This window comes from Acomys russatus, chromosome 15 (assembly GCF_903995435.1).
Source record: "Acomys russatus chromosome 15, mAcoRus1.1, whole genome shotgun sequence".
NCBI lineage: Eukaryota > Metazoa > Chordata > Mammalia > Rodentia > Muridae > Acomys > Acomys russatus.
This window is the reverse complement of record NC_067151.1, coordinates 12,301,330-12,314,976: the sequence shown is the minus strand read 5'-3', so window position 1 is coordinate 12,314,976 and position 13,647 is coordinate 12,301,330. Positions and strand designations below refer to the sequence as shown.

Below are 13,647 nucleotides of genomic sequence, written 5' to 3'. Positions count from 1 at the left end.
GTTTATATAGAAAGTGCTTACAATCCTGCCTGGCAGCCTGCCGCTACATTAACAGTTGGCCACCAAAAGACAGAACTAGTCTGTTTGTGGCACCGCTTTTGTCATCTTGAAACAGCCATTCCGAAAACTGCCAACAATCTGCCTGGCAATGAAAGACTCCTGAATCTGAGATTGGCTTTTCTATATTCAAAGCATTCCTCTATGAATATAAACGCTTCTTTTGGCCAAAAAGCTGTCATGCTGCATGAAGAAATGGTGAGCCTCACTGAAGAAACAACACTGGATTGAACATGTAGCTCTGTGGTAGATGGAGTGCTTGCCTGCTTTAGGCAATGCCCTGGTTCAATACCCAGCACACACAGAAAGGAATATACAAGGTCTAAACTGGTACTTCACACACACACACACACACACACACACACACACACACACACACACACACACTCCTGTGGCATGACTCTACATTATCTAGATTTTTATCAATACATGGCACCAAAGTGGCAGGATGCTCCATTTCTGAGAAGACAGCTCTGTGCTAAAGCTGGATGATGTCAGAGGTTTTGGTACAGGGATGAAGGAAAAGGTGTGACCGGAAATACACACACAGCTGCTGAGATGGTATCTAGGGGAAGGACTTACTTCCAGACCCATCCTTGACTCTCGGCCCTTCAGGCTTGGCCTCAGACATGGTGTTTGCATTGGCATTGTTTTCCATCTCAATCACGAAGTCACTGTCCTCTTCAAACTCGGGGTGGCTGAAGATCCAGTCCAGGGCTCTTTCCAAGTTATGATTCTGAAGAGAGGAAATACACAACACACTCAGCTTGCCGGCTTCATCATGCCCTGAACACTTGTGCCAGATGTCAAGCAGCTAGGGTCAAGAATGCATGGGTCCTAAGCACCTCTGAGTGAGAGGCGTGGACTCTGCCACTCTCCCTGCCATTCCCTACCACTGCAGTCACCAGAAAATGGTTCAGAGCAGCACGTCAGCTCTGCCGTCTCCACTTGTCTTAGCTCAGCCCTGCCGCACACTGGTGCCAAGGATGAAGATGCAAAATGCTCCAGGGAAGGGCAGCATTAACACACAGCCCCTTCTGCAGCCACAGCAATTAATACACCTGCATCTCCTGCAGATGATTCTGTAAGCGGAAGGTGCCAATGTGCACACTGGGTTAGTGCCCCCTTGCCTGAAATGCTGGGAGAATGCCAGAACAGATAAAGGCCTCGGTTAATGGTTGTTTTAATGGAATTCCAAATGGTTCAAATGAAGCCATCGTAAAGTTATTTCCACCTTCCGCTGTTTGTGGCAGCACTGACAAGCTAAAGAATCTGTTTGGATATAGAAACTTCAGTGAAGCAAGCAGGCCTCAAGAAAGTACCCAAGTGAGAAACACTCTGGTTGAAGTAGTTTGAGAATTTTAAAGGGAAATTTTCCACGACCCGGTCAAGGCTCACTATGATCTTAGCAATAGGCCCTGGCAGGCACCTGGTCAAGACAGGAAAAGAGCCTAGGTGTGGAAAGGCTCTCTGAAGGAATTCTGATGTGGCAAGGGAGGGTAGGTTTTAGCAAAAGTACGTTCCTGACTATTAGACAGATACCTCCTAACACACACACATACCCCACTGTTTCATAGTTCCTCCTGACAAGTCGAGATGTTCATAACTACCAGAAAAACCTCCTCTCTGCAGGGGGAACCAGCGGCAGAGAACTCCAAGGACTTCCTATGAGAACTCTCAGGACATATTTCTCCAAGTTCTTGATGCCAACAAAAGCATGACTTCATCTTAAGAACTTTCCTACCACACCAGAACCTTAGCACCTCGTTGCTCTGAAGCCGGCGAACTCCAAGCAGGCCTGTGAGCCCCAGGACTAAGGAACATTCCAGATCTTGGTCATCTTGCCCCAGCTCCATATCCCCCTGTGCCTAAGCTCACCACACTGAGTCCCTCATTTACAAATAAATCCTCACGAGGTGAAATGGGACACAGTCAGACAAAGATGACTTAGAATGGTCAAAAGGCCCTGGGAGGTCTCTGGTGCTGAGGGCCACGCTGAAAGCCACCTCCAAGAAGCCCAGTGTTCCCAAACTCACAGTCACGGGTGCTCACCGTGGCTCGTAGAGCCTGCACTGCCTGATTGCGCTGGAATCCCATTGAGGTGATAATTGATACGATTTCCTCAGGAGGTTGGTTGTCCAATCCAGTAGCACCAAATGCAGAGACCCCAGCTCCTCCATACCCAGGTGTGGTCAGTGGTTCAGCAAAATCTGAGGAAAATTATTGTACTAAAATTTTTCTGGGTTTTGTCTGGAAAACAGATGTTTTAGGAGAAATGTAGAAAATACCTACAAAATCATGTAGTCAAGGGATCCTAGAACTGGTATAAGACTAGACATAAACATCAAATTAACAGAATTGGGAGGTCAGAAAGCCATAGATCAGGTGGTTTCCAAGTAGATTTTTCAGCAGGGAAAGACGGCCTTTTCAACAAACGTTGCTAGGACAACTATCTATCTATACACAAAAACAGACTCCCCTCCTCACACCGCACACAAAATCAAATCAAGATGGATCATTGTCTTAAACACAGGAACTAAAGGTATTAGTTTAATAATTAATTTTAATTTTGAAAATCAAAAGAAAACACAGGACTCAGTCTTTGTGGCATTGGATTAAGCACTAATTTCTCGTATACATCACAAAAAGTATAATTCATTTAAAAAAATTTTAAAGTGTCTATTTAGAAGACGTCATTAAAGAAATAAAGACATGGCAAAACAGAAAAATATCTCTGCAAATCATGTCCCTGAGAAGAAACCTGTATTTAGAATTTAAAAAGAATTCTTAGAATTCAATAATAAAAAGCAAAAAAAGTCATTATATGCTCAGCACCATTATTCATTAGAGAAACTCCCCTGGAAGCCGCAGTGGCATTCCATGGTACACCCAGGAGCAGTGAGAACTCAGAGAAACCAGATCCCTCATTCGGCGTCGGTGAGAGTGTAAAATGGTTCAGCCACTGTGTAAAACTGTTCAACCGTTTTTAAAAAGTTAGGCAGAGAACTACATCAATTCTGCTCAGGAGAAACAAAAGTATGAGTCCACATACATGAAAAGAAAAATGTATGTTTAAACAAAATTTAAAACTGCCAGAAAGTAGAAACCCAGCTGTCTATAATCCTATGATGAAAGGACAAATAAAACCGTGGTGTGGCCATATTACACAGTACATGATAGAAGCACTGTGGGTGCTACAGCACCATAAAACCCCTAAGTACATTATGCTAAGTGATAGAAACCAAACCTGACACAAAAGGCCTCTTGTTGTACAATTCCATTTGTATGAACTGACAAAAACAGGCAAGTTCTTAGGAATTCTAGGATATGCAGAAAGTAGTGAGCAGTAGGCACTGGAGAGGCCCAGAGCATGGGGAGACAGGTCCTGTCCATAGCATTTCTTCTGGGTGTACAGAATATTCTGGAGTTAGATATTTCGCCTAATTGTGACGTGACTAAAGTCCGCGTGAATGCGCACTTCAGACAGGTGAATATGTGAACGGCATCTTCAGAAAGTAGATAAAGAAGCAGCTAAGGAAAAGGCTTGAAATAGACACCGCATCTTTCTAATGACCTTTCGGTCAACAACCTGCATACGCCTTAAAGGAAGAAATTATCCCAAGAAAACTGCTGCCTAACAGAAGACTTAACACATGACTTTGCCCAAACCGCGGCACATCACCATCTGAAAAGTCATCTTCAGGGACACAGCACTGGGGACACATCGTCAGGGGCACAGCGCCAGAGCACTCCACATGAGCACTTACCGGGTTCCTCCATGTGCACAATAATCCAGTTGAAGGCCACCTCAGCCCCAGCGTTCCCGGTGAAGTACACGGCCTTCCGGCAGGCCTCCAAGGGAAAGCCCATCTCAGCCAGCTGCATGACCGAGGACTCGTCGATGTCTGAGGCTGCAGAGCACAGCAAGACATCCCACCGTGAGAAACAGAACTTTCCACTTCCCACTTTTATTACTCTTCAACTCCCTTATCGGCAGGCTGCCTAAAGACAGGTCCATTGTGTTGGGTCCTCGTTTGACTTCTTCTTATGCCATCTAACTATTGAGCTACTCATAAGAAGAAACAGTATTAATACTTCAACCTACATAAGGTGACTGAGGCATATAGAGTAGGAAGTAAATTGCCCATGCCACACAGGTCCTGAGAAGCAAAGCCAAGGGTCCCAGACAGGGCTGCTAGCTCTCAAGCCTACACTCACCTTTCTGAGCCAGGAAGGCCATCTAAAAGCATCACATCACTGGTCTACATTTGATACCTACTCAACTTACAAGTCCTCCCACCCAGGAATGACTGTCTATATCCATCACAGAAGAATACTTCTTTGCTGTACTGCCATATACAAATATGTCACACTAGGGGGCTGGACAGATGGTCCAGCAGTTAAGAGCACTCACTGCTCTTCCAGGGATATGTTCCCAGCATACCCAAGGTGGCTCACAATACCTTATAACTCTAGTTCCAGGGAACCTGTCACCTTCTTCTGACTTCTGTGGACATCAGTTATTTTATTCACCTCGCATACAGACATACATGCAGGCAAGACACTCATATGTACAAAATTAAAACAAGCAAGTCTTTACAACACGCCACACTAGCAACAAATATAAGACACCAGAAACATTTTTAAAGATACCTACGGTCTATCAACTGGTTCATCAAGCGATCTGGAAATGAAGGGACAGGTCACAAATGAGAGCTAGCCATGGATAACGATTTTTAAAAAAATAAAAGAAACTGTTAGTAGTCCAGGATATTCCCAGACCCTCTCAATCCTGGTTAGGCCACACCCACACACACCACCTGCAAAACATAGTTCATTACAATAAAGAGAGGAAACAGCAGGCTTTGGGCACCTAGATGCAAATAAAACCAGGAAGTTCTCACATCACAGTGAGCTAGATAATTCTGATCCCTGGGTTTACTTCTAAGAACACTGTCTGATGCAAATCAAGGGTCCTAGCCTGAGCATTCTTGACAGGAGCAAGTACGAAAATCATCCTGGCCTTCTCTGATGCTCACTGTGGCCTGTAAGCCCTTCAGGAGCCGCCTGCCAACAGGACCCACACTGATGACTCGTAGTGTACGTGTCCTAAGGGTACAGTCACAGCCATACTTCATGCTTATGTGTCTAGGTCAACGACCTCCCAAGGAGCAGATCAGTGGTGGACACGGTGACCGCTCCTGGTGGAGGGTAGAGGGTGTTGTCCTTCCAGCAGGACAACAGTTCCTCTTGTTGTGGGGACACCCAGCCATAAAGTCATTTTTGTTGCTACTTCATAACTATAATTTTGCTGTTGTTACGAAGCGTAACGTAAATATTTGATATGCAGGATGTCTGGTGTTCAGCCCTGTGGAAGGGCCACTCGGCCCCCAAAGGGTTCGCGACCCACAGGTTGAAAACCGCTGCAGCAGGAGATGCTACCTTTTGAGTCATCAGGAATGACTATGGGGGGACTGATGTCTGGAAGTTCCTCTTCTCCTGGCTGTAAGCCCCTGGCTCTGAGGTGGCTGATGTCTAGCAGGTCTGGCATATCAATAGAAACATCTGCAAAACAAAAGATTATATTCACTGGACTCGCCAGAGGCCACAATCAGATCGTTATAAATCTGCTTGCGTTCACTGCATGCATTTACCTAGGCGGCTAAGGGACGCTCAGCGCAGCAGATTTGTCAAGGCACATGAGGGGTTAATGGAGGGCACAGGGGAAGGGCAGCAGCAGGTTGGGTAAGGCAGAGGTCAGAGGTCACCACCGGACTAGCAGCCCAGGCTATGGGTGGCCCAGGCGCATTCCGTTTGGTGCTTTTAAAACATGGACAAGATTTATTTTTAAAACTTGGACTTCTGGGTTTCGAATACCACAAAGCTGAAGCGCATTCTCCTGTGTTAAGTGTCTGAGCTTCTCTTTAGCTTCTGTTCTGGACAATGGTGGCCCCTGTGGCCATTTTACACTGGCCCCACTGCTGTACTGCCCCAAACATGAACATCATGCTTATGGGAGAGGACATCTTTCTAACCTATGCTATTAAGCACAGTGGAGCCCGCCATGAGGGTGGGCTGTGATTCCACTCTCCTTTACCCAGCAGCTCTTCTGTCCCAGGCCCTGCTTCCCTGTCCTTGATGACATCTGAGTTTGAAAACCCCTAGCTTAGACTTTTTCACAAATCATCACAGGTACGATGATGATCCTAAATTATAAATCTCAATAATATATAAAGTTCAAAAGAACTTAACTGAATCCTAAGTGTCTACCCTTGGGTGCTCTGGGAGAAAAATAAGACCCTCTTGGCTCAGTTGCTACTGCATCCGACTACTCAAATGCAAGACTTATAAGCCTAGTAGCACCTACACAAATAGGAATAGAAGTGAGTCCAACTATGACATGGAAATAACTGCCTCCAAATGACATCAGATATGTAAATCCTATTTAAGACAACAAGGCAGACTGGCATGGTAGCACATGCCTGTAAACACAGAACTTGAGAAGCAGAAGCAAGATCAGATGTAAAAGGCTAGCCTCATCTACACAATGAGTAAAAGGCTAGCCTCATCTACACAATGAGTAAAAGGCTAGCCTCATCTACACAATGAGTAAAAGGCTAGCCTCATCTACACAATGAGTTCATAGCCATCCTGAGCTACGTAAGATCCTGTTTCAAAAAACAAACTAGGCAAATATATATAAATGAAACCATAATGCAAGAACAAAAGCTAAGGTTTACAAGTTAAATTTTAAGGACCAGTAAAACTAAACACAAGGTCAGATTCACAAGACTGGCACAGCTGCTCCTCAAGAGAAACATCCAGGCCCTACCTTGAGACTCCTTTAAACTCAGTCAATAAAATCCAACTTCAGTTTTGTTCCTTCACAAAAATTCAAAAGGACAAAAAAAGGAAAAGAAAGAAAAAAAAAAAAAAAAAGGAAAAGAAAGAAAACTGTCCAAAGCCTGCATCAAGTACCTCATCCCTCCCAGAAGCCAGTAAGAACAGAGCAGTCAGCACCCTGTCCTCGAACCCCCTCTGCTCCTTAAACTCTTCCAGCAAGAAAACCAAAGGTGTCCTGGGCATCGGGGACAGCCCAGCACAAAGGAAGAGCAAACTTGGCACTGTATCCCCATCAGCCCCAAGTGTCCTAGGAAATCACCCTGCCTGGTTTTCCTTCTTTCTCCCTGTCCCCTTCCACCAGTGTTTAGATGACTCTGAAGACTTCCACTGCTTCGTCGCATTAAGTGCTCAAACACAAATCTGTAAGAGAATGGCGTACAGTTTGAGGTCCTTGCTACAGAAGCTATACGGGGTAAATTATACATCCTTTCACAAGCCTGGACACCACTCAAGACCGATCAGATGTAACCCTGGTAGTGGAGGGAATGGCTTTTATGCCTTGTCTGAAAAATAAGCTTTCCACAACGGCCTTGTGTATTGGAGAGCAGAAAGCCCCGTGAAGCCCAAGCCACACCCTTCTTTGAACTGTCCAGAGCAAATGTTTCCATGTGACTGCGAGGACAATTTGTGTGACTTTAACGACTGCCATGAACAAACATACAGCACCTGTATGCTAAGGTGCTAAGGTTGCTAAGAGGAGTTTGTACCTCCAGATGCCAATTAGCATCTGCGTTTTCCAAAGATCTCGGCTGATGAGAATGTATGCGCAGCATCATCTGGGACGTGCTGTGCTGAGGATGGTACCTTCCCTCTTAGAACCTGGTCCTTGCACAGCTCAGGAGTGAAGAGGTGGTTAGCGTGGGGCACGGCTTATTGTCAGTGTTTGGGATGGACGTGATGGGGGCGGACGTTCCCACAGCCTCTTTCGCATGTCACGTCTTGTTAAGTGGGGTCACTCTAGGGTTGAAGCAGAAGCATGCAAAGGGTACCTACCAAATTTTCTGGGGACCCAGTCAAGACCAAAAGTGAACTTCTTTATCTGCACTACCAAGTATTCAGGGAATGAGGCAAAGCGAGATGTTCTGGGAAACACAAGGGGAGGAGATCCATCAAACAAGGCGGAAAGAAAGGCGGATGCAGTCCATGGCTCTCAGGCAGCTTTGTCTGGGGAGCCTGGCAATACCAGTGGCTGCGCTGCAAGGAGGAACTGGCCAACAGTCAAGTAAACAGCTACCCGCACACTCACTCCATCCTCCTGGCGTCCCCACAAAAGAAACGGCTGTCTCTAGGACACGGTGAGCAGGGGGTACAGCTGTTTCGCAGTGGCTGCCTTGCTGCAACACTCTGAAAAGTGCTTTTTGACCCATTTGGCTTCCCAGCGTTCTTGCAGGGATTCCACGCATGGATCTGTGGGTGCTCTCAGTGAAGCATGGGCCGTGTCGGTAACATTCCCCACGTGGTCCAGAGATACCTCACTTCACTCCTATTAGGAATCACTGCCTCACAGCACTGTGCTGGGGCCAGGAAGGCTAACCGGAACCTAGGCTGAGACTGACCAGTACAGAGCCTCTTTACATACCTGGATCCCTGGGAGCCTATGTCCTACAGCTAGCTCTGTTGCTGGGTAATTACCTAAGCTATCTAAATCTAAGCCTTACTGTTGAAAAGATTTTAGCTTATGTATATGAGTGTTTGCCTGCATGTGTGTATATGCACCACGTTTGTGCCTGGTGTCTGCAGAGGCAAAAAAAAAGGGGGTCATATCCCCTGGAACTGGAGGTGAGGTGGTTATGAGGCACCATATGAAGCCTGGGAACTGGACCCTAGTCCTCTGAAGAGTAGCCAAGTGTTCCTAACCACTGAGTCCAGCCCCTGAACATCACATTTTTAAATTAGCAGTTAATGGTGAGCTCACTTCACAGTGTTCTGGGCTCGGGTTTATCACTTTTATGCAGAGACTGACCATCCAATTTGTATATCACATTCATGCCTTTCAGTGCCGGAATCCAGCTCAAATCAGTCACCAGTCATCAGCTTTCCAGCGACTGGTCTATTTGGCTGTCTATGTAAACAGCAATGAGCCACATCATTTCTCAGCCTTTTGGCTAAAGTCAAGGGTAGAAAACGAGCTATAGATGGTACACTAGGTCCCTTTTAAAATAAAAGGTTCTAAGCCTTCCACCTCCTCCAAAGCCCACTTTTTGTATTAGAGCCATGGCCTTCTGTTTGGTACACATCTTTCCCAGAATGCTCAGAGCATATGTGGATGTATTGCTGCCCTCTAGTGCAGAATAGGAGACACAGCACAGGGCTGACCGTGGGCAAAAAGTAGGAAGGTGCAGCTTTAAGTCTTCAATAGGATGCTTAATCAGTCCAGACCTAGGTGAATCATTGGCCCTTCTGAGGCTTTTTTTACACCTGGAAATGAACTTACTCCTGAATCCGCTGCCAGGGTTGTGCAGTGCTCATACTAGTGAAAACCTCTTGACACACTAGACAGTATTGTACTAAGGACCTGGGGTGAATTCTGCCAGCCCTAAGGTCCTGGACACTGAACTAGTCTGTCACTGGCCTGTATTTCGGCCCAGACAAGTTACATAGTCTGCTGTGTTTCAAGGTCTCCCTCACAAGGACAGTAGATGGGAACAGGTCACTGTGCAAGGCAGCTGTGACAGAGTCTGGCCCAGCTCCCTGAAGAAACTTGGTCCCTCCAGTTAGGCTCTCCAGTTGTCCAGGAAGCCTCAATAAATATCATTCTCACTTAAACAAGGCCAAGACCTCCAGTTTACCAAAACCCAACAAAATTCACCTGCTGTTATGACATTTTCAACTAATGAAAAAAAAAAGTTATCTTTTAACTGGGGTGGGGAGAGAGAGAGAGAGAGTGTCTGTGTGTGTGTGTGTGTGTGTGTACATGTGGGGGCAGGGCAGACCTGTTGGTGTATGTGTAGGCCAAAGGTCAACATTGGTGCCTGCCTCTCTCACTGTCCCCCTTATTTTTATGAGACAGTCTCTATTGGACCTGGCGACTGGGTGAGACTGGCTGGCCTGTACGACCCTGCAATCTGCCTGTGCCAACTTCCCCAGCACTGCGCTTACAGGCATGCACCACCATGCTCTGCTTTTTGCACCAGTGCCACAAGATCAAAGGTAAGCAGGCTCTCATTCTCAAACAGACTTTTACTGAATGACCATGTCCCCTGCCCCAGACCTTCTCTTCTCACATGAATATAAAATCTGGGGGAAATTACCATTAAATCAATGATATGCAAATGGTGACTTAGGTGTCATGACTCTATGCTAAATAGCTGTGTGAAAATCTGGCTGTGAAAATGGGGTCCCGGCAATGGATCAGTTTGAGACTGGGACAGAGGACGGAGGGACAATTTAAAAGGTGACTTCTGTTATGGGTAACTACCAACATAAGAGTGCAAGGCAGCAGTGTAGATGGTTCCCACATTTCAAAGACAAGTGTCTTCAAAAGCCAGGTCTTAAAGGCAACCATGCTTACAGTAACTGCTCCACATGTCTCTCAGATTCATCTCAAGAGCACTAAGAATTTGCACTCATTAACAGCAGGTTCGAGAACATCAAGTTAACAGTTAAATCTAACAAAGCCTTAAACTGTGCTTTGCAAAAGAATAATGAATAAATACAAACAAATTGATTTTGTACACTTTTATTCCCAAACTGAATCTATATAATTTTTCTTAGAGACCTGTACATTTTTAATAAAGGCTATCAGAATACAAGTCCAAAAAATCAGCATGGACACGTAATTTACCTTTTTAAAAAGTAGTGTGGGAATTAAATTAGTCAGGCAATAGAAGTTCTCAGAATAGGTCTTGGCACCACTATTGGCTTAGCAGCTATCTGATGTCTATTAGCATCCACTAACTACAGTTAACACTAGCCTGCTATGAAGACATTTTATTTAAAGAAAATGAAAGCTGAAATAACTAAAACAGTCTACTCCATAGTGGTGTTGAAAACCTGCTAAGCTGAAAGGAGTATTAGTCCCTTTCTACTAAATGTGCCAAAATATGATTAGTCAACTACACGCAGAACATACACACACACACACACACACACACACACACACACACACACACGTACACACTCACAAAGACAGTAACAACACCATTCATCCTAAAACTACTGACAGGTACCATACAAAGCATTTACTCTACTCAGCTCCCTTTGACTTCAGTTCTATAAATAAAATCCTTCTGTTATCCCTGCCTTACAGATAGGAAACAGGGTACTGGGAGAAGAGTAAATCAGCCAAGGTCACATTCCAGCTGACCTAGAGTCTGCTCTGGACCCACACTACGCTCCTCTCTCCCAGATGACAAAGTGCAAGTGGAAATCTCTCCACGGCCACATTGGACAGGAGCTGGCTCTTGAGCAGCTCTCCTCCTAGAACAAGCAATACTTATTTGCTGGGTGAGTGAAGGTTCTAAACAATAATAGGCCTCCTAGACACAAGTCGATCAGGGTCATTCAAAGCAGTGGTTCTCAACCCTCCCAAAGCTGTGGCCCTTTAATATAGTCCCTCCTGCTGTGATGACAAACACCTCCCCCCCACCAACCAAAAGTTTATTTCATTGCTACTTCCTAACTCTGACTTGGCTGCCATTTTGAATAGAAATATAAATATCCGATATGCAGTATATCTGATATGCGACCCTGTAAAAGGGCCGTTTTCCCCCCCCCAAAAGGCATGACTCACAGGCTGAGAAGCACTGATTTAAAGAACCATTATGTCTGGTTCATCCCCAGCTATAGGCCCACTGAGATCAACCCACTCTTTGTTTTTAATAGAGATACGCTACATGGTCCATGCTGCTCCTGAACTTCCTCTGTTGTCTAGGCTGGCCATGAGCTCACCATCCTCCTGTCTCAGCTTTCCAAGTTCTGGGATCGCAGGTATGTACTACCCCGTCTGACAACCAAGGACACATACCTTTTGCCTTTTTCTGGATTTGGGGAGTTGTAGGTCTGACAAAAGGAAGGTTCTAGACCTCATATTAGCAAAATGTCGGTAGACTCACAGTCTACATTAATAAAAAAATAAATTAAAAATAAAGAATTTTCAGAAGTTCCCTAGCTGGCTTTGCCAAATGCCACAGCTAGCATCTGAGACACTATAAATTATAATAAGGACCACTAACTATGGCTACAAATGGCCATGATGGGGAGCACGGATAAACCTGGGTGTACATGTGCCATCTCTGAGCGCGCTCAGACCAGCTTCATCTCCCAAGCAAGCCACGTACTGGACAAGTGCTTCTCCTTTTACTGCCCCATCTGTAAAGTGGGAGACCAATGGAACCTACCCTGCACTACTAAGAGCTTACGAAGTGTGGTAACTGGTGGGTGGGAGTTTGGGCTGCAGCAAGACCCTGTCTCAAAACACAATAAAAATAATGATAAAACAAAACAGCTGATGGCAAGTTCATCACAAGCTCCTAGAGGTGTTTTAGCAATTCTGGCCTTTCTCTTCTTTCCCACAAGGTCTGTTTGTTAAAATAATAATGATTGTGATACAATAATTCTTTTCACGCACAGAATAAAAACATAAGCTGGCTGAGAAGATGGAGTTAGGGACCCGAGTTCAGATACACAAAAACCATGTAAAGCCAAGCAGTGGTGTACCTCACCCATCCCGGTGCTCCTACAGTGAAGTGAAAGGAGCAGACAGAGGAACCGCCGGCAGCGTAGAGGCCTGGCCGCCCTATGCCTGGTGTATGCAGTGACAATAAAAAGAGAGGCCAGGTGCTGAGCAAGGTAGAAGTGGGGGAGGGTTATCCTCTGGCTTCCACATGCACACTGAGGTAAGTGTGTGACTGTGTGCACTGCACCCATACACATACACACACCACACATACACACCACACATACACACGTACACTGCCCACGTGAACACACAGGCACACACACACATGCACACGCACACCACACATACACACATACACTGCCCTCGTGCACACACACACACACACATGCACACATACACACACACACCACATATACACTGCCCTCGTGCACACACACACACATGCACACATACACACACACATGCACACACACACACCACACATACACTGCCTGCGTGCACACACACGCACACACACACACACACACACACACACACCACATACACACCTCAGCAGCCCCTGCAACAACACTTACCTAAGGAGAGACAGCTGACAGCTGACAGCTCTGCATGTGCACCTTCTCAAACTTATTTTAATAAAAATGGGCCCTTTAATTTTGCTCTCAATTGTTATTTTGGTTTCTTTGGTTTTGCTTTGAGGTGTGTGTGTCAGGTTTTGGAATTGTTGTTTTGATTTTTGTAGTACTGGGAATCAAACCTACGGCTTCATACACATTAAGCAGGAGCTCTTCCACCGAGATGCATTTCTAACCTGTAGGGGTTTTTTTTAAGATTTATTTATTTATTATTATGTATACAGTGCTCTGCCTGGTATATACCTGCAGGCCAGAAGAGGACATCAGTTCACATTATAAATGGTTGTGAGCCATCATGTGGTTGCTGGGACGTGAACTCAGGATCTCTGGAAGAGCACCCAGTGCTCTGAACTGCTGAGCCATCTTTCCAACCCCAACCTGTAGTTTTTGAAATAGTCATTTTGTTTTCCTATTTCTGACATGTGTCATCTA

At 45.5% G+C, this 13,647-nt stretch overlaps 1 protein-coding gene across 2 annotated transcripts in view; it reads right to left on the bottom strand.

Annotated features, from left to right (window-relative positions):
* Nucleotides 1-13,647, bottom strand: part of Usp13 (ubiquitin specific peptidase 13) — a 105,557-nt gene that overhangs the window by 12,939 nt on the left and 78,971 nt on the right. For both annotated transcript variants that reach the window (XM_051157044.1, XM_051157043.1), the window contains exons 14-19: nt 7,954-8,042; nt 5,500-5,622; nt 4,715-4,741; nt 3,825-3,968; nt 2,110-2,267; nt 640-793 (exon numbers count right to left, since the gene is read on the bottom strand). In XM_051157044.1, coding sequence (XP_051013001.1) covers nt 640-793; nt 2,110-2,267; nt 3,825-3,968; nt 4,715-4,741; nt 5,500-5,622; nt 7,954-8,042 — 695 coding nt within the window. The remainder of the gene's footprint in view (nt 1-639; nt 794-2,109; nt 2,268-3,824; nt 3,969-4,714; nt 4,742-5,499; nt 5,623-7,953; nt 8,043-13,647) is intronic.